At 34.4% G+C, this 22,738-nt stretch overlaps 1 protein-coding gene across 4 annotated transcripts in view; it reads right to left on the bottom strand.

Annotated features, from left to right (window-relative positions):
• Positions 1-11,946: 11,946 nt before the first annotated feature.
• The window catches only part of LOC106882014 (uncharacterized), a 59,110-nt gene continuing 48,318 nt past the window's right edge, over positions 11,947-22,738 (bottom strand). For 2 of the 4 annotated variants that reach the window (XM_014932563.3, XM_014932564.3), the window contains exons 5-12: positions 21,196-21,299; positions 20,252-20,363; positions 19,027-19,090; positions 17,922-17,949; positions 15,740-15,908; positions 14,532-14,667; positions 12,835-13,253; positions 11,947-12,348 (exon numbers count right to left, since the gene is read on the bottom strand). In XM_014932563.3, the coding sequence (XP_014788049.1) occupies positions 12,270-12,348; positions 12,835-13,253; positions 14,532-14,667; positions 15,740-15,908; positions 17,922-17,949; positions 19,027-19,090; positions 20,252-20,363; positions 21,196-21,299 (1,111 nt within the window). In that variant the 3' untranslated portion in view covers positions 11,947-12,269. Of the gene's footprint in view, positions 12,349-12,834; positions 13,254-14,531; positions 14,668-15,739; positions 16,046-17,921; positions 17,950-19,026; positions 19,091-20,251; positions 20,364-21,195; positions 21,300-22,738 lie in introns of all 4 variants that reach the window. The other 2 variants (XM_089339413.1, XM_089339414.1) reach the window with 1 other exon arrangement.

Here is a 22,738-nt window from a genome sequence, read left to right as displayed (position 1 = left end):
TTGTACATTCCCAGGTATAGCAATATCTATGATCTTGGTATTATTATTATTATTTCTTTACATTTTAAAAACTTTTTTACATACTAGCATGTACTGGAAGGATTTATAGATTTTGTATAATTGCATGTTTTGGAAATACGTTGGCTATTCTAAAATTAACCTCTTATACCAGCAGATATAAAAATTATAGCTGATATTGTTTAAAATGTTGTCATTGCGTTAGCCCCAGGTCAGTCCTAATCCGGAATACACAGGATTGTAATTCAGACAACATTATCCAATCAAATGTGTAGTTTTTTTAAAGACAGAAGGAAAATTTAGTTGCTGTTTGTAGAAGATCGAGCAAACACATAAAAACTCCTTAGTTACCTCGTTGTTTAAAGGTTCGTTGGATTGGGGTAGGTATTGTAATTAAATCTCAGTGAAAAAAAAACACAATGCCAACAGCAAACAAGACTTTTAAACCTTCTAAGCAACATGTCAACAGCCCAACATTTTACATATTCAGCAGCATATCAGTGAATCTTTGTATTTACATTGTTTAATGATGAACAAACAAAAACTAAAACTTTAAAAATAAACTAACAAAAAAGAATTAGTTTCAATGTAACATAACAATATATACATAAAATTGGAACAAGGAAGGCAATTATATTTCCATTGGAATGTTAAAACTTATATTGAAATGATGATGATGATGATGATGATGATGACAATGATGATGATGATGATGATGACAATGATGATGATGATGATGATGGTGGTATCAAAACAACAACAACAATAATAAATAGGAATTGTTTGAATTTTTCCATTTTACAGAGCATTGAAACAAGAACAGTGATTTTTTTTTTTTAACCCTCTGAACTTGCAGGTACAATTTCATTTGACTATGCTCCCTGTAAAACACAAAAGCAATTTGCCATGTGTTTTTTGAGTTTATGGCTGAAAATAACTATTTTTCTCCCAATCAGCAAACAGTAAATATGAAACCATCTAGCCCTATTTCTTTTGTGATTTCCAGGGATATAATCAAATAAAATCATGCTTCTTGAGTTTAAAGAGTATAAGGAAACAGAGACAGGGAGTTATAAAAACAATTTGCCCAAATCCTGCTTCACAAAAGAATCAGTGACACAAGTGGAATGAAAATCTTCTGACAGGAAATTAGAGATTTGATTCACAAAGAGTAACTTCAATCCATCAATGAAGGAAAGTCTTTGAAACAACAAGAGAACCGCCCAGTTCTATTATACTTGTCATTATTATTCTGTAAAGGGCAGCAGACCAACAGGGTTGTTATAGCATCAGAAAATATGTCTGGTGTTATTTGTTCTGAGTTCAAATCCTGATGATGTCAACTTTGCTCTTCATCCCTCTGGAGTTAATAAAATAAGGTAACAGTCAAACATTGTAGTCAATGTAATTGACTGAATGGCTTCCTCTCAAAACTGAGCAGTATTTGGTTGGCATTTTGTTTTATTGATCCTAAAGTGACTGAAAATGTAAAGTTGATCACTGCAGGATTGGGACTCAGAATATAAATGGCCAGAATAAATACCACAAGGTATTTCTTTCCTATGCTGTAATGATTCTGTCAAAACCTAATAATCGTTTATCTTTGTTGTAAGCCATAAACCTAGAAGACACAGACTGTTTGAGTGTCATTTCTTTGTTTGTATTAACCTGTGTAGATGTCTTTGAGAGAAAGCCAGGGACGTTTGACAATTTCATATTGTGTCATGACAGAAAATGGTAACAATATAAAAACAAAGGGCAGACAAACTGTCTTTAACAAGTGTTATGAGAGTAAAAAAAAAAATAGAAGGGAAAATTAACATGTACGCATGCACACACATACACATGTAGTAAAATCAAAAAAGGTGTATGGTGAACAAGCTGTGAAGGTGGAAAATCAAATGCTTTGGACTGAGTCCTTCTTCAAGGAAAAGCTGAAAGGAGGGAAACTAATAACAGACAGAAGAGAGAGTATGTAAAACTCATCTGAGTCTCATCAATTTCTCACCTTTCAACTTTTTCCTGAAAAAGACTGTTTGGGACATTGAATTTTCTTCTTGCTCATGGGCAAGTTCACTTGACTCTTGATTGTGTCTCAGTGGTTAGGATGTTGGATTCATGATCGTAAGATTGTGGTTTTAATTCCTGGATTAGAAGACATCTTGTGCTCTTGAGCAAGACACTTCATTTCACCTTCCTCTAGCCCACTCAGCTGGTAAAATGGAGTAATCCTGCAATGGCCTGGCATCCTATCCAGGAAGTGGGGGTGTGGAGTATGTGTGCCATGGAAACCAGCCCTATGAGTCAATATGAATGGCAAAGGATCTCTCTCTCTCTATATATGTATGTATTACAAGATGCTACATTATTCAGCAGTTTCACATGTTTTTTTCATCTCTTGGGACATAGAATATTATGTTGCTAATGTTTGTTTGTGTTGGTGTGTGTGTCTATAAAAGCTTTTCTTATTTCACTTTCCATTTCCTGTGTTAAAAAAAAAAGGGTAAAAAAATATGAATCAACTGACTGGGAGCTAATACATTATAAGTATTTTATTTTATAAATGCTCTCACATTTGGATAAAATTTAAGGGTTAAGAAAAAGAAGGGAGGAGTCTATGATTGAGATTTTAGAACTCAGAAACCAATGTGGAACTGGTGCCAAATTTGGGTATTATGTTCTCTTATCCCAACTACTTTCTCAAAGATTTTTCAAGTTGAACTAGAAGTTTGTAACTAACAAAGAGTAGGTCAGTCAGCCAAGTGTGTCTGGAATGTGATCAGAAACTAGAAATTAACCTTTATACACTTATCTAATGTCCCCATTGATTTCTTTTCAAAGTGAGTTGAGGTGTCACCATTGAGAATGAGGGTGGGATCAGTGATGCTAGAAACAGGATTTCTGAGAATAGATTTTTGTTGCTTGCTGCTGTCTTTTGGCAAGAAGACTGGACAATATTCTTGAGCTGGAATGGTGGTAGTGATTGCAAAGGAAGTAATAAGATGGTCAAAACTGAAAGTAGTGAGGATAAAAACATGGGCTTCCTCAATACAGCTCTCATGGAATTTTTCAAGAAAAAAACAATGATGAAGAAGGCTGAGTCAGTTTGCCATCAGGAGGATTTTTATGAAAGATCGGTGAAAGTGCTTGGTATGTCATAAATGAATGGAATAATGGGAAATTGTTGTCTAGATCAGTCAGGCATATTGTGGCCTGCAGAACTTTTTGAAAGGCTCATCAACGAAAAATTACCTTGAATTTTTTCAGTAGTGCAGCCCACCTGATGAGCCTGTTACATGTAGCGTGCTTCTTGAAAAAGGTTGCCCATGCCTTCTCTAAATGGAGCAAAGGTATATCACTTACAATTGAGGTCAAGTGCTAATGAGACAAGCTTATTTTTTTCTGTCAATAAGGTGAATATTGGTTTACATTTATTTTTAATGCTTTGTTTTGTCACTGCTTTAGCCTAGTTAAAAATAATTCACAATTTTGTTGTAAAAGTTAAATGAACTCCATTTACTGATCTTCTATCTTTATACAATCATCTTCAACACTATTATTATTATTATTATTATTATGAATAATAATAATAATAATAATAATAAAATTTAATAATGATGATAGGGATTTCAAATTTTGGCACAAGGCCAGCAATTTCGAAGGAGGAAGTAAGTCAATTACATTGTCCCCCAGTGCTCAACTGGTACTTATTTTATCGACCCCGAAAGGTTGAAATGTAAAACCGACCTTGGCAAAATTTGAACTCGCTGAGGTCAACTTTACCTTTCACCCCATCTCCAAAGTTGCTGACCTTGTGCCAAAATTTGAACCCATTATCATCATCATTATTATTATTATTATTATTAATGTAGGAAATCCTTATTTTGGTTTGTATTTTATATCTATATTACTGATTCTCATTTTGTTTTGAGCTCTAGGACTCGTAGGGCCAGCTATTCAGTTTCCATGGCATACAACTGGCTGAGATCACAATATTCCCCTGAAAAGGATGCTAGTCTGTTGCCACACACAAAGACAGCAATTTTAAGGGGAGGCGGAGAAAGTCAAATACATCAACCCCAGTACTTAACTGGTACTTCCTTTTACCAACCCTGAAGGGATGTAAAAGGTAAATTTGACCACCGCAGGATTTGAACTCAGAACATAAAGAGCCAGAAGAAATGCCACTAAGCATTTTGTTAATGATTCCATGCTAACGATTCTGCCAGTTCACCACCATGTTAATGATTATAAGTATCATCATTGTTGCTGTCAATAGATTCTGTGTGTAGTTTCACTTGACACCGGAATATTTATGAGGTCCAAACATACAGATGCTGCACTAAACATTTACCTTTAGTCCTCCTTTATTTAGAGGTGAGGATTGGAGTAGGGTAGGGTTCCCCCTTGCCCCACCCCCAGTCACTCTCTGTCTATCACATACATGAGTTATAACAAAACACAATGCAATACAATGGATGAGGTTGCACAGATTAGTAATTCTATTCTGTAGAAATAAATTCATTGAAATATAATAGATATATACATACACACATACACATGTATATATATATAAATACACACATGTAGACAGCATGGTAACATCAACTGAAGTGTAGTTTGTGTTAAAATGAGAAAAACAGTTGGAATTCCATCAGATGCTGCCTGATGAAACTTCAAAATAATAATAATAACAATGATAATAATAATAACGAAAAAGAATTGAAGTTATGCTAGGAAATGTAACAGATAATAAATTAAATAAATTTGAAATAAATACCGTATTTTAATGTGTATAAGGGACCCTTTTTTGTCAAAAATTAGGTTAAAAAATATGAGAGTTTCTTATACATGGATAAGTATTATAGATGTTTTCGATCTAGTTTGGATTCTTTGCCATCAAATTTGAATTTTTTGCCATTAAATTTGATGGCAAAGAGTTCAAATTTGATGGCAAACTAGATCGAAAACATCTATATAATCCCTTACAAAACCTCTTTTCCAAATTTTAAGACAGCAAAATTAGGGGGTTCCTTATAAATGTTAAAATATGGTATATACAAATTTTAGAAAGTCAACTTTGAAAAGCTTGGAAATACATCCAGAATGGGAGGTAAAAAACAATGATAGTTTTTTTCTTTTTATGTATAAGATGTCAATGTTTAGCAGAGCAAGAATTTGATTAAAATGTTTTTATTGTTTTTAAAATATAAGATAAACTATATCCAACTCAAAATCTTATTTTAAAATAATAATATTTTTATTTACAATATTCAACATGATGGTACTGCATGATCATATATACATACATATATATATGATTTCAATATTCCTGGATTGGGTGGTGTGTTGTGTTCTTGAGCAAAACACTTCATCTCATGTTGCTATGCGTTCACTTTGACACCTGATGTGTACCTGTTCAGGTAATATCAATTTGATGGAGGGAGTGAGTTAATGTACAGCACATACATTTGATCACTATTAACAAATCATTTGTGAAGGTTGTTTAGTAAGCAATTGCAGAACTGTCTTTTTTGGAGCACAAGAGGCTAACATACATGTGTGTGTGTGTGTGTGAGTGTGTGTTTGTATTATGCAACATCATCATGTTAAATATTAGAACTTCATGTTTTTAAAATCAATATTTCAAACTTATGAACAAATCGATCATTTAAATCAGGCAAATTTTGCGGTACCACTTGATACCATTGCTGATATTCTGGGGTACCCTCAAAAACTTTAATGTTGTAGCAGCAGTGGTCCAAGAATGGGGTTGAAAACATGATTTAGGGTTAACAAACAGAATTTTAATAAATGTATATATAAAAAAAATTAAATAAATGCAATTGAAAAAAGTTGTAAAACAAAATTTTATTTGTATTGTTTTGCAATGGAATGTCAAAGTAATGGAATGGAATCTCAAAAAGGTGCATTTTTAGGTACTTTTAAGTTACCAACAGAATAACATTTCAATGAAATATTAATATATGTGTGTGTGTGTGTGTGTATGTATGTGTGTATATATATATATATATATATATATATATATATATATATATATATATATATATATAATATATATATATGTATGTATGTATGTATATATAATTATGTATGCATAAATTGTCACAGGGAATTGGAATAAATATAAACAATTGCAGAAAAAAAAGTTTGCTTTTATAAAATTATCAAAAAAAGAAAAATAAATTTAAGATTTGAAAAAATATTTTGAAAAAAAAGACAGATATTATGCTGTGGTTAAATAAATCGTTATGAAAAATTATTGGTTTTTCTTCTGTAAATAAATAATAAAATCTCATAGTATATAAATATTTAAAAAAAAAAAAGCAAAAATAAAACATAACAAGACCAACACATAGGAATGTCTCTTATTAGAGAAGGCAGTGGTGTAGTTTACATAGGGGCAGGGTAGAAGATAGAAAAAAAAATCAATGAAATAAACCAAAAAAAAACCATATGGAATCATGTGACAGAGACAGAATCAATAAGTTAGCAAAGAGGATCACAGATGAAATTTCTTTCCTTCGTTTTTCTTTTCGTTATAGATTATATTGTTAGTTATTGTAATTATAAAAACGTGAATGTGACCAATATACACATATAACATGAGTTTGTGTGAATAATTTCATAATGGAAAGAAGAGACTACTGTGACATTATATAAAACCTAAAATGAAATTAATTACTGTTTTTACTTGTGTATAAGTTGTACTGTTTTATACTTGATTTTAATTGAAAAAAAAAAGCGGGGCATAGTTAAGACTATGAAGGGAAAATATTTTGTACCATGATTCAACACCAAATTAGAGGTGTGATTTATACATGAGTGCGACTTATATATATATGGGTAATGAGGATAAATTTCTTATAGACATATACAAGGAGCTTATATTGGAAGTTAATAGCAGAATTTAAGGAGTATATACTGATATTAAACATAAGGAGCTTATAATGGGAGTTAATAGCAGATTTTAATTCTTTAACATTTAAACTGATCATATCTGGCCAAAATATTCTACCTGCTTAATGTTCAAACTGGCCAGATCCAGCCTCTCACATCTACCCAACAATGTCATTCTAAAAGTAAACAATCATGTCATTGAAATCTTAAAGCTATGAGTTAATTCAAATCAATTTGAATAAACACACTCTACATTTGACTGAGTAAACCTGAATGTTAAAGGGTTAAGGAGAATATAATGAGATTAAACATATAAGTCCATTGATTCCTATGGGACTGCTATTGTCCCCACCTCACCAGGAGGTATTGGGAATACACCCTTTCGAAATGCTCTGTGCTATAGGTTCCCTCATGTGAATTGTGTGAACTACTGAGTAATGCCATAGAATGGGAGTGATTTGAAGATGAGCTGAAGGACCAAAGGAACAACAGACTGAAAATGTTGAAGAACCACATTTAGATGACAGCCAGATGAAAGTAGGGTTTGACTGAGTGGTCATATGAGTAACACTTGCATTGCCATTTGTAGCACTCCACTGGGTTTGTGATTAAAACAAACTTTACTAGCTGCCAATAAGTACCATACAGAACATAGACTGAAAGCAGAGGAGGGGTAGGCACAACAGGATTAATGAGTGATTCCTTAGTTTGCAATATTAAGTTTAAATCTTTTCATGTGGTAACAATTCTGCCAGCTGCCATCTTTATAACAATAATAGTCCTTTCTGCTATAGGCACAAGGCCTGAAATATTAGGGGAAGGGAATAGTCGATTACATCAACCTCAGTAATCAACAGATACCTATTTTATTGACCCTCAAGGGGATGAAACATAAAGTCAACCTTTCTGGAATTTGAACTCAGAATATACAGACAGACAAAAAGCTGTTAAGCATTTTGTCCAGCATGCTGAGCCTGCCAGCTTGCTTATGTGTTTTTAAGCTTCTTTCTTCTATAACCCTTAAGCATTTAAACCTGCCTTATCTGACTCAAATAGTCTACCTGTTTTATGTTCAAACGAGGTAGATTTGGTCTCTCACACCTACCTTACAATGTCATTCTAAAAAGAAGCAATCACACCATCAAAATCCCAAAGCTATGTAAATGAATAAGCATTATATCTGACAAAGTAATCTGAATGCTAAAGGATAAAGATTAGTGTATTTCTCTTTTGTCAAATTAGGATAGCATTAACAGGGAGTTTGATAATTTGTTAAGTAAGGCATTGGCATATCTGTCTTGATCAGAAGCAAATACTCTAGAAAATGATTTTCTAACCATTTCTGAGAAGTATAGAGTGGATCTGTTATTTCTTGTTTTATACAATGGCAGCAAATAAAGAAATAAACCATTTGTTTCTCAGGACAAAATAATACGAAGAACATACATGGATCTTGGAATGAATAATCTTAATGCTTAAACCATTGTTCTGTCGACGAATTATCATTATTGTCTCTGGCATCATAATTTTTCTCCTCCTCATGTCTCTATTATGTTTAATGTTAAAATAATGAATTTTCCTCTTTTTGTTAATTAATTAAACCAGAGATCATTAACTGACACACAATGTTAGTTTATTATAAAATATTAAGGTTAATCCCATTAACTAAACCTTCCCTTATTTCAAATTGGCCCAGTGCCTAGTTGAAATAATGATGATAATAATAATAATAATAATAATAATAATAAAAATAATAGTTGTTTATGTTGTTATACCAATTGGTATAAAATCTTTGTACAATGAACAAGCAAGGCTCATGATACATATGACAAAATTGATATCTTGTCATTGCATCTTTTATAGATGTTGCTATTGTTGTTGTTGTTGTTTGCCCCATGTCAATCCTGATGGAGCAGCCCTATAAACAAAGGCTTTACTGCTCTATGACCAACCCATATTTCAAGGGGTTTACAGGGCCATGTTATCCAATGTGTCCTTTCCTTATTCAAAATGGTCGGGTGTGATTCCATGGAAACCTGGCTGCTATTTGGAGCAGGTTGAAGTGACAATGTGGAAGTCCTCCATTGTTGAGTCGGCTCATGATGATGACAATGATGATGATGATTATGATGATAATGATGATGGTGATGGTGGTAAGAACTAGGAATTGCTTGTAGGCCAAGGAGAGCCCACAAGCATAAATCAAGCCTCTTTAGGTTCTTGCAAACACCTATTTGATACCATTCATATACCTTCTCAGGTAGACACATACCAAACACACCTGCAACTAGCTAATTAATTAGGGGCTGTCTGAACATAACTGAAGGAGGCAGCAGGTCACACCGCCAAGTAGAAATAGGGGTTTAATGATGGAAGAAAGGGGTCACCGCCAGCGGTTGTTAAGCTCTAGGTCAATCTTGATCAAACATACTTATGATCAAAAGCTTTCCAGCCACGACCATCCCTGTTGTTTTGTATACCTTGGACTACATTATTCAATGTATCCTTCAATTTTTAAGAGAGTAGGATGTGATTTATGGAAGATTTGGTTGCTATTTCAAACAAGTTGTCAAACCAATAAAAGAGCTTCTATGATGACACAGAGGCTCCGTCATTGGTTTGAAAGTAATTGTTACTGCTGCTGCTGCTGTTTAGCCCTAGGTCAGCCCTGATCAGGCTGAGTCATGATGCTGTTGTGGTTGCCCTATTCTGAAGTTTGAGGTTCAAGTGACAGAATGACTTTAGTTTAAATTAACGTGAGATTTGAAATTTCTGGTGATGAACTTGAGCCTTAGGAACTGTGCTTTGAGCAAGTTTCATAGGGGGCCAATTTACATTCCATGTTGAAAATGCTTGATCTATGATCAAAGGTTATTCCAGCCATGACCATCCTGTCATATGTTAAAGGTATAATCCAGGATAATAATCTTGGGTAGACATGTCTCCAGTTTGTTTTTCAATGACAGAAGAGTGTCATTTGAGGGAAATTCAGCTCTATTTCTAGCAGATCTAGCAACCTCACAGAGGCTCCCTGGTGTAGGTCAACAATAATGAATGAAGAATGAATGTGTGTGTAATAATGTAGTAATAAATCTGAATACTCAACGAGCATATTGTATATTTTAATTAATAGAGTATGTAAATGCAAGGGTCTCTCAAGCTCTCGAGTGAAGGAGAAGGATGCTGTTTAAGTGGTAGGTGCTTAACTTTCAGATATACAGTTTTCAGAAGATAAGAGATAAAACCCTCCATACCCAAAAGGGGCCACCAGTTTGTTTATTATAGGTTAATATTCCTTGATAATCTGGTATGTAATTCTGAAAGCTAGGCAAAACTGAGGCAATGTAGAGTTAACTGTACTGCCCAAATTACACAATGAAATACCTGTTGTTGTACAAATTTGAAATTAAGGTCTTTGAATTGATTGCCTCATTCAGATAATTTAACCTTTTGCCTTTTGCCATTTTCATAAGTTTGTCCCTAAATGCCCATGCTTGTCTTCAGAGTTTTACTTAACCCTTCTCTCATATGCTCTTTGTAATATAAAGCTTTCCTTTCATAAGCCCCAAGTTGTTCTGGTGGATGAAAAAAAAATTGGGACATGTATCATATTTGATGCATGGATGCCAATAGGCAAAAAGTTAACAAGCCCTCTGGTTGGATTCATTGCAGACAATACAGAGCTCATATCATTAAAAAATTGAAAGAAAAATGCTTAAAAAAAAAAGGAGGGTGTAAAATAGGGTTTTGTTATACATTTGGTTTGAATAAAATAAAAATAAAAGACGAAATGGGTTTCTCTTTTAGCAGTATTTGACCAGATGTAAAAATTTTTTCTTTATAATGGAGGAAGATCAGCTGAATATATTTTTTACCCCTTCTTTCTATGAGGAAAAATAAAACCCCCACCTCAACAGAAAATATATTTATAAAATATATTGATATGTTAGTAAGATCTTGTAGAATAATTAATTATATGAAGCATTTTTACTGAAATATGAGCAAAGAAAGTGTGATGAAGCCATTCACAGGATCCACCATTTTGTCTTTGCAAGTATTTATATGGATTCAATTGTAGATGTTTCCTACTTAATTTAATTTCGCAGAAAGACAAAAAAGGAAAAAAAATTATTATCTCTTTTTTGTAACCAAATTGCAGTAAGAATGATAAGAATCTGGGTTTCATTTTTGAAGAAGGAAAAAATATATACATTTCAATGAAATAATTCTAATTTAGGGGGCAAAAAAAAAAAACCGACTCCTTACTTGATAATAATTTTAGACGGTCTAAGATACAAAATATGCAAATAGTCATGGTCACTGCCATTCGATAATTTAAACTGGTTGCGATATATTTTAGAAATTTTTACAAATTCAGATTTCAGGCAATATTTAAAAAAATACGAAGTACAAAGGGAGTAAAAAATAAAAGGAAAAAGTTCATGTTTCTTTAACAGATCTGAGTAAGATTAATGAATAAATAAATAAATCAATAAATGTATATATATATATATATATATATATATATATATATATATATATATATATACATACACACACACACACACACACACACATGTGTGTTATTATATAGATATATAAATATATATATATATATATATACATGTATACCTGTGTGCATGCATGTATGTAATGTATGCTTATAATGTATTCATGAGTATGCATGTGCTTGTACATATTTAATTACATATATACACATATATATACATACATATATGTACATGAATGTATGCATTTAATTATATTTCTTTATTGGTTTCAGTTAGAAGTTAAAGCCATGTAGGAGGACATGCACATACACGTGTGTATACATATATATATATATATATATATATATATATATATATATATATATATATATATATATATATATATATATATATATGTGTGTGTGTGTATAAAAATGAGACAATTGTTTTTCTCCCAAATAAAAAATTCAAATACATTGATATTTGCCCAAAAGTTAAGAGGAAACAACAACAGGTGTAGTGTGTGTGTGTGTGTGTTTATGTATGCAAGCACACATGCTCAGAAAGAAAGGAAGAAAGGAAGGAAGATTTACAAATTAAAAAAAACAACTGAGTATGTATGTTTCAGGTCTTGTGGTAGTGGTTGTGATAGTGGTGGTGGTGAGGGTGAAATATGCATAGTTCGATGTATACAAGGGATGGGTTGGGGTGGTGGTCGTGGTGGTCAGGGGAGTGAAGAATGTTAAGAAGGTGGGGGAGGAAGGGGGGAAGACAAATTAATGGTAAAGAAAAACGAGAAAGAAAAAAAAAAATTAAGAACTTCAAAAAAAAATTTTCGTTTCAAACTTCGATGGGTTCAGTTGCATCCTTCATGTTGAATGGAAGCCCTTCTGGTGAAGCCCCAGCGCTGCTGTTGGAACTAGGGAGAGAGAGAGAGAGAGAAAATGTAAGAGAAAGGGGATAAAAGGAAATGACAAAATGAGGAAAACAAAACAAAACAAGCAAAAATATATGGCAAAGTGAAAAATATTGGTTTCAAATCTCAGTACAAGGCCCCAGGAGGAGCTGAGTTGATTAAATTGACCCCAGTGATCAACTGGTAATTATTTAATCAACCCCAAAAGGATGAAAGGCAAAATCGACCCTGGCAGAATTCTACCAGTTTCCTGCCTTGCAAAATGTAGAAAATATTATTAGAAAAGTCTTTCTTTGTTGATCTGTCTGTTGTTAGACAGGCAATTATCAAAGAGTCTGTTGTTAGACTCGTAATTATCCAATTGTCTGTTGTCAAATGGTCTGTTGGACCAACAGCAAGAATAATAATAACAAACAACAACAACAGGATTAGCATCAACATAAATATCAGAGAGATAGGAGAAGATGAGATGGTACAAAAAAATATTACCTTCTTTCAGAACATTCGCTGACGTAAGAAATGTCATCTTTGATAAACGTGGACATACATTTACCACTTCTTTCACTGTATGAGCTGGCACATGTATAAATGTTGTTAGCACGGTCATTATTGTCGTTTACGTGATAGCCATTCAGATGGCGCTTATTTTTCTTTAAGTAGGCTGGCGGCTTGCTCGGTTTGTTTGGTTGATGACTGTTGAAATAAGGAATCGACACACTACTGTAGTATCCGCTATCAGCAGTTCCTACTGCTTTTGGAGCACTATGGTTGGCTAATGTTGAGGGTTTATTGTCTGTAGCTATACGGACAGCGTCTTGACAACTATCATGGGGAATTGCATATATCGGCTGGACATCAACGGATGAAATCTCAGCACGTGGTGCCTCAGAAGAAGTAGAAGAATCTTGCTGTAAACAAAAAAAATAAAGAAGAAACAAAACATATTTAAAAAATTGACTAAAGTGTAAGGTTTAGTCCTTTAGCATTCAAACCGGCTATATCTGGTCAAAATATTCTACCTGTTTTATCTTCAAACTGGCCTGATCTGGCCTCTACCACCTACCCTATAATGCCTTTCTAAAAATAAACAATTGCATCATCAAACTCTCGAAGCTACAAGAGGATGCATGAATAACTCAAAACAAAGTGAATAAATTGTGAAGATGCATGGCTCAGTGGTTAGAGCATTGAGCTCAATCATGAGGTAGTGAGTTCAATTCCCGGACTGGGCTGTGTGTTGTGTCCTTCAGCAAGATTACTTTATTCCACATTGTTCCAGTTCATTCAGCTGTAGAAATGAGTTGCGACGTCAGTAGTGCCAAGCTGTATCGGCCTTTGCCTTTCCCTTGGATAACATTGGTGGTGTGGAGAGTGGAGGTTGGTTTGCCAGGTGTGCTAATGATTCTGCCAGCTTGCTGCCTTAAAATGGTCTGATACTCTACTGACTGAGCTATGTGGGCAGACTACAAGAACATAATAATGGAAACATTTGTTGTTTTACAGAATCCATCAGAATTCTTGATTATTTTCAATATTAACTCTAACATAAATGCTGAGTATTTCACTGGAAATATGATGATGAAATGTTTAAATATACTTTTTTACTCTAGGCACAAGGCCCGAAATTTTGTGGGAGGGGGCCAGTTGATTAGACCGACTCCAGTATGCAACTGGGATCACTGGCATTGACCACGTTCAGATGATGTGTTTTACATGTCACTGGAACGGGAGCCAGTCAGGGGGCACTGGCCACAACTACAATTTTGGTTTTACTTGACTCAACAGGTCTTCTCAAGCATATCATATCACCTGACGCATCAAGGGTCCTTTTAAATGGGCCGGACATGCAACACTGGCATCAGACATGGCTGCGATCTCACTTTAGTTGCCAGATCTTCTCAGTTACGCATATATATATAATATGTGTGTGTGCTTGTGTGCATCTTTGTGTTTGTTCTGCACTAACACTTGATGACTGATGTCAGTTTGTTTACATTCCACTAACTTAACGGTTCAGCAAAAAAGAGCCTGATAGAATAAGTACCAGACTTAAAAAAAAAGAAAAAACCCAGTGTACTGGAGTCAATTTGCTAGACTAAAACCCTTCTAAGTGGTTCTCCAGCATGGCTACAGTTCAATGGACTGAAACAATTAAAAGAAGATGGAAAACACATGAAGATACTGACCTGCCTCAGTTCATAGTAGTCATTGAGCATCTGTTTAGCCCATTCAAGAAGCCCTAAAGCATCAGCTGGAACACTGTTGTTGAGCTCATTTTTATTCAAAAGTCCAAGGACCCTACACAGTTGGTTGATTACACCCCTGGAGGAAAATAACCAAAAGAAAGAACCACATATAAATTTACATATTAGATATATATTTACAGGTGAAGATGTGGCTGTGTGGTAAAAGGTTTGATATGAGGGTATGCTGGAAAGTTCCTGGCTTTAAGGGTGTTGTGAAAGGCCTGGTTGGAGGCCCAACCTTCTGAGTTCTTTTACAGGGCTTAGAAAAACTGAAGGACTGCTGCAATAAGTATGTTTATCGGAGAGGGGAATATGTTGAATAAAATCATAATTAATTGATCCTCCTGTATTTTTCTTTTACCCAAAGTCATGAACTTTTCAGCACCCCCAACATGTGTGTGTATGTATATATACACACACACACACATATATGTGAACACTACTGTTCAGATATATTTATGAACACAACTATCACCACATAAACTTGATGATTGTGTAATGCATGAACGTATTAGTTTATTTCAACATTGCAAAATTGTAAAAATTGTAAATAATAAAACACGAAAATCAGACTCAGTCAGAATTTCATTGATTAATATATTCTTCTATACACAACCATACAAACTTGGTTGTTTGGTTGGTTGGTTAGTTGGTTGATTGGATGTCTGTCTGTCTGTAGCACCCCTACGTATGTGATAGCTCAACTTGCAAGAAATAGTAGGTAAAAAATCTCATCTAATACTACATATTGATCTCTTTTTAAAAAGAAAAGACACATCAGATAATGTAATGTAGTCTGAGTGATACTATGCCTTGGGAAAAGATGGTAATCATTGCAGAAATGCTTTTGTTCATAACTCAACTCAACCAGGACTTACCTGGGGTTATATAGCTACAACATGAGGAGAGATTGTGAAATACTTACAGAAAAATAAAGAAAGAAAATTAATTAACATTCATTCAGACAAGAATGAGATTAACACAATGGAAACGTTTTTATAATGAAAGTAAAAAAAAAAGGGGGATTTAGATTTAAAAAAAAGCAATCATAAAGATAAAGAACAGGAGATTTCTGAAAGAATTTAGAGTAAGAAGCACATGATAATAGCAGAAATAGTTGGTGATTGTAAAGGAATTAATGTACGTACTTGTAAGTAGGTACTCGTGTATCATCTGAATTCATAGCTCGCAAACGTGTTCGCACCTGACATAGCAACTCTTCTAAGGTTTTTTTGTGAGGTCGCATTTTCTCGAGTTTGTAAAAGTAGACTTGTTCATCAATGACGCAGCTATCTGAAATGTTGACCTCTTCCGTTTCTGGTGAGTTCGTAGTGGCATTCGTGTCGGAGTCGGTGGTGGTGATGGTGGTGGTGGCGGCGGTGGTTGTAGTGGGGGTGGTGGTGGTGGTGGTGGTGGTTGTAGTAGTGGTGGTTGAAGAAGCCGACGTGATTGCAGAAAAAGGGAGAGAAAAAAAATGAGGAAGAAATAAAAGTGTAAAGGTAAGATGAAAGTAGCAAAGAACTTCTTTCCATTGTAAAAGGATTTTTTCCCCTTTCTTTTTGCTTCTAACAAGAAAAAGATTCACAATATAAAAATTTTGAAGGTCAAAGATGCCAATGTGATTGAAGATAGATAGAAAGATAGAGAATATATTTTCATTAATGCGCCTGGTGTTAAAACACCTGAAAGCACGGCCTACACACACACTAGCAAAACCTACCTTGTGTATATGTGTTCAATATTGTTTATATCCCTTGAGCTGCTTCTAATTCATATTTGAATTTTTTTACTGTGGTATAAAATGTTGGGACATACCAGCAGATGGTTCTTACATTGTTTTGCATTTAGTTGTAGACAGTGATTTAGTTTGCATTGGGCCTTTTCTGGGTACATGGTGTTGATAAGTCACAACAAAGATGAAACATCAATATCCATTGCTTCTGAATAGGATCTAATGCAAGTTATCTCACTTGTTAATGACTTCCAGATGTTTCGACACCAGGTGCATTGATGAGAATATATTCTCTTACACTGATAAGTGCAGCCTACCCATGAACTAGCAAAACACACCTTGTGTAGGTGTGTTCAATATTGCATACACACATACACATATATATAAGATACAAGGAGTTTTCATAAAGGTGACTCAAAATAATAGGTATGTGTTCTGAGTACTCAAGTTGGTATGCCGCTAAAATTCCGGTTTGAACAGCAGTTGAAAATTTGATTTTGTGTTTGAATAGCTGAGATATCTTAGAAACAGCTGTTGGAGACTATCAAACCTTTTACTGTCTATATTCATAAATGTTGCTATTGTTCTGCTCCAGGTCAGTCATGATAGTAAGCCAATGATCAAAGGCATTCCAGCCTTGATCATTTCCACTTTTTTCTATATCTATGAACATATATTTATTGCCAGTGGACCTTCCTTTTTTTCAGTGGGCAGAGTGTGAGTGTGATTTAAAGGAAGCATGACTGATATTTCTACTAAGCCAAGGCCCTCTCATTGGTTTGATATTAAATTAGACTGTATAACAAAATTTTAATTTTTGCTTTTGTCTTTGGTCAGTAAGTGTTATTTCCTATTTGCTCTCATCTAGAAAATCAAAGGAAATGACTACTATCCCCTTCAAACTTTGCTTTTTGTGACCTGGACATCAATGTTTTCAAACTGACCTATTTTCCATTACATTTCAGACAAATTCAGTGCTGAAATACTGAAGCAGAAATATCATTATAGCAAATATTCTGCTCAATACCATAGATCTGCTTGTTGGTTGCTTGACCGTAACCATTTGAGTATGTCCCTTAGTGGCTGACAATGTGTGCATCACTGATCATAAGCAGGAGTAGAGTGGGAGTATCACAGCCATATGTTGATAGGGATTCTTAGGAATTTGAATAAAAGTAACAAAAGCAATGTTTGAAGGAAATATTAGCCATTTTTCATACTTTCCAGGGGTCAGCAAATAAGAAATAACAGTTGCTACACAAGGACAAAAATCGTGTTACACAGTGTTAGAATGTTTACTGGTAATGGAGGCATTCATGATCATAAGATTGTGTTTTCAATTCCTAGACCAGGCAATGCATTGTGTTCTTGAGCAAAGTGCTTCATTCCACGATGAGTAATCCTCTGACGAACTGATATTCTGCCCAGGAAGCGGGGATGAAATAGCTGCCACAGAATCCGGTAAACCTGCCTTACAAGTCTAAAGCTCAGGAAGGAACTTTAACTGGTAATGGAGAAAGAAGACAAATATTGATTTTTTTTTTTTTTTTTTTTTTTTTACAATTAGTGGATTTCAATATTTCTGTAGAAATACTTACCATAGCCCTTATTGTCGAACACTGGTATCTGAAAATAGAAAGACAGACATATGTCTAATTAACAAAAAGTTAGAACAATTATGCATGCGTGTGTATGTGTATCTATCTATCTATCTGTATATACATACATATATATATCAAAATAATGATTGGGCTGTTAAGAGACCTATTGCAAGAAATGCTTTTATTTTGAGTCATTGGACTGCGGCCATGCTAGGGCAGCACCTTGGAGTTCTTTGTAAAGCAAGTCAACCCAAGTACTTGTATTTTTTTTTAAAGCCTGGTACTTATTCTATCTGTCTCTTTTTGTTGTGCCACTCAGTTATGGGAACATAAACAAACCAACACTGGTTGTTAAGTGGTGATGGTGGACAAACTTAAAGGCATGCATTCACACACACATACACACATAGGATGGGCCTCTTTCAGTTTCCATCAACCATATCCACTTACAAGGCTTTGGTTGACCTGAGGTTATAATAGAAGACAACTGCCCAAGATGCCACACAATCTAGAACTATATGGTTAGGAGGCAAAATTCTTGCCACATAGCCACACCTGTATCATCATCATCATCATCATCATCATTTGACGTCCGCTTTCCATGCTAGCATGGGTTGGACGATTTGACTGGGGACTGGCGAACCAGATGGCTACACCAGACTCCAATCTGATTTGGCAGAGTTTCTACAGCTGGATGCCCTTCCTAACACCAACCACTGTTTATGTGTGTGTGTGTGTGTGTGTGTGTGTGTGTGTGTGTGTGTGTGTGTGCACATAAACATATATAATACACACACACACACACACACAAAACGTGCATGATGAGCTTCTTTCTGTTGCTGCCAACCAAATCCATGTAAAATGTTTTAGTTGTCCCAAGGCTAAAGTAGAAGACACTTGTCCAAAAAGCTTTGCAGTGGGACTGAACCTGGAATCATGTGGTTGGGAAACAAATATTGTTTATGAAATGTTTGACATCAGTTTGAAAAAAAAATCAATAAAGAATATCTTTAAAATAAGTCCCTGAAATAAACCAATTTAGAAACTTTTCAAAAAAACGCAAACTTCTTCAAAAAAAAAAAAAAAAGAAAAAATAGCTTACCTTCCTAATTTTTTCATTTGGAAGATGTCTGCTTTTTAGGTTTTCTTGAAAGTTTGCACTTTGCCTGTTATTGATATATAAAGAAAAGGTGTTATCACAAAGTAGTACAAAAAAAAAAAAAAGACTATTAACAGAAATGATAGACTACATCAGTGTTTCCCAACCGTTCTACACCTATGGATCCCTTTGATTCCTATTTACTCAGGCGGACCCTCATAACAATTCAATGTTTAAAAAATCTTATTATATTTTTTATAATTAAATATTATTTAGGAATTGTCTGAAAAAAATTGTTGAAATATTTTGTGTATTGTAGAAGTATAATTGATTTATTGCGTATAAACTTTAACAAAACCTTATGTGGACCCCTAAGGGTCATGTAGACCCTAGTTTAGAACCACTGAGCTGCATAACAAACACATACACAAACACACGCATATATATGATGTACTTATTACAGTGCCTGTCTACCAAATTCACTCATAAGGCTTTGGTCAACCCGAGGCTAGAGACTATAGTGTAAGACACTTGTGTAAGATGCCATACAGTGGGACTGAACCCAGAACCATGTGGTTTGGAAGCAACTCTTTGTCTGGACATCACATGATAGTTGTAAGTAAGCATTAGTGTCATTCGTTTCCTCTCATTCATGAAAACATGGGAGGATTGGCAACAGGAAGAGAAAATCGCTCATCAAAGTCCATCTGATTCATGTAAGCACAAAAAAATTAACATGTCCTTAAATACAAGCATGTTCCCTGCATTCCTCTTCAGCTGAGTGATCCTAATCTTGTGAGCTCAAGGGTGCTGGTGCCATATAAAAAGCACCTGTGCTGGAATCATGTAAAAGTACCTGTCCTGGAACTGCATAAAAGCACCCAGTTCACTCTGTAAAGTAGTTAGCATTTAGAAGTTAGCATCCAGTCATAGAAACCATGCCAAAACAGACAAGGGGCCCCTTGTCTGTTTTGGCATGGTTTCTATCATTTAACATCTGTCTTCCATGCTGGCAGGGGTTGGATTGTTTGACAGGAGCTGGCAAGCCAGAGGACTGCACCAAGCTTCACTGTCTGTTTTGGCATGGGTTTTGTGGACAGATGCTTTGCCTAACACCAACCACTTTACAGAGAAAAAACAAAAAAACAAGTCAAAATGGATGTTATACTTATTTAGACAAAAACAACAGGTAACAAATAAGGTTTCCAGAATATATTATTAGCCTTACTTTTTCTTTTTTTTGCATGCAAACACAGCCAGTAGAACCAGCAGGCAGAGTATGATGCCAGCACCACAACCAGCTCCTAGACCGATCCATAGACTCGTGTTGATTAGAGATTCTGGAAACAGAAAAACAAAGAAATACAGACATTTAATTTTTCATCATTATAAAAATGATGTAACAACTGAGATTCTGGCTTGTAGATTATAATTAGAGAACCAGAATCATATATAGGAAAATCTTTCAAAATTAATTACATTGTATTGCATAGCACACTTTTATAAACTTTAAGGACATGCACGTGCGCGCACACATGTGTATATATATATATATATATATATATATATATATATATATATATATATATATATATATATATATATGTATATATATATATATATAAAACATACACATATGCATATATAAACATACATGTATGCATTTATATATATATATATGCTTACACAAATACACACATGCATGTGCACACACACACACACAAAAACAACCCACTACAAATAATTGCCAAATCTGCCTCAAATAATGATTGCTAATTCAATTGATAACTTCTAAAATCTGAGAAACCATTTGTGTACAGATAAGATATCTGCTGTGAATCTTTATTGACCTAGTTCAAAATAGACATTCAGAAGCAATATGTGGACACATGGTTAGTATTGTAACTTGGAAGTACTGGTTATTTTTGAGTCTTGCATCATACCCTCTTAGCAAGGTGACCCAACATGGGTCGGTCAAGACTAGGCCTGTGTTCAAGTGTCATCCTACAGACCCCACTGGTCATCTTTTTTTCATCCAAAATCATTTTAATGCTTTCTCAATAGGCTCTATATTATTCTTGATAGCTCAAGGCTTTAATCGTGCCTCTGTTTGGTCAGAACAGGCCTGAGAATATATGATGAAAAAACACAAAAACAAAGTTAATCACTTACCATTACAAATGTTACCCTGCAGAGGTCCTTGCAGAGAAACTTGAGAAACTCCATGACAGCTGTCCAAACAGGTATGAGTAGTTTCGTCGATAAAATTAACACAGCTATTGAAAGAGAAAAAGACAATAAGGATGTTGATATTAATGTTTTCACATTTTGACACAGGGCCAGCAATTTTGGGGGGAGGGGGAGATAAGTCAGTTACATTGACTTCAGGGCTCGGTTGGTACTTTTTAAAAATATTTTAGTCTTTAATACTTTCTTCCTTATAATCTGACCTTTAGAGAGTAAAAGAATTTATAGTCAACCTAACCCTTTTCATCATCATCCTCATCATCATCACCATCATTTAATGTCCGTTGTCCAAGCAAGTGGCTGAACACTCCACAGACACACATATCCTTAGATTCAGCATGACACAGAATGTGACAAGGCTGCTCCTTTGAATTACAGGCACAACTCATTTTCGCCAGTTGAGTGAATAGGAGCAACGTAAAATAAAGTGTCTTGCTCAAGGACACAACATGCCACTGGGAATTGAACTCACTACCTTACGATCGTGAGCTGAATACCCCTAACCACTAAGCCATGCACCTTCATATCAATAGTATAAAATAAATAAGTACACACAATACAATATCGAAAGAAAATTCCAATTTATCAATCTGTGGCATTTACTGTTTGCTGCTAATGGCTGAGCCATTTGCTAAGCTAAAACATCTATCTACTTAATATATTTGATACAATTTGCTGTTGCTTAACTGCTGTAACATACTTTTTATGGCCTTCAACACAACAAAGCTTTAACAGAATGAAAACTAATAAAATGTGGCATCAATCTATACATTTGTCTTTATTTATCACATGTTATTGCAATAACCAAAACTAACTGCTTGATTTTTCCCCTTTTTTTTTTGATTTTTGTTATCAGATGTCTATCAATTTATGATTCATTTATTGATTTTAAGAGTTATGATGTTCATATCATTACTAAAGCGAATGTTTTGTTTGTTCAATTGACTAAGAATAGCAGCCAAATCTTTAAATAACATCCTTTCTTCTTAAAAAGAAAAGAAGGATATATAGCATAATGTAGTTTTATATCAAAAAGCAATCTTTATATCCAACTTAACATGGCTGTTTTGTTAGAATGCCAAATATTGTATCATTTACCTTGAGAGGAGATCTCATACAGACGCATGGTGCATAAAAGCACATATATGTATATATTATTATTAGACAAGAATTGTCTACTACAGGTGCTAGAACAGCCAGATCATGCGATTTCGATCTACATGGTCTTCTCAGTGGTAGACATCTGATAGCTGCATACCAGATGAATTTCACTGGCTTGAGATATAGAATTTCAGTGTCTTTTCAGGTACTGATATTGCTAATAGCCAGCAGGCTTATCAAAAAATTATTATTTGCAACAGAAGCAGTATCAATACATGTTCCAGACCAAAAATTGTGGCCATACTGGGGCACTGCCATGATTCATTTTAAAAACATTTCTTTTACGATAAAGTTTAAATGCTTATTG

The sequence above is a fragment of the Octopus bimaculoides genome, chromosome 21 (assembly GCF_046866305.1).
Source record: "Octopus bimaculoides isolate indiv1 chromosome 21, ASM4686630v1, whole genome shotgun sequence".
Classification (NCBI taxonomy): Eukaryota; Metazoa; Mollusca; class Cephalopoda; order Octopoda; family Octopodidae; genus Octopus; species Octopus bimaculoides.
This window is presented reverse-complemented; position numbering and strand designations above follow the sequence as displayed.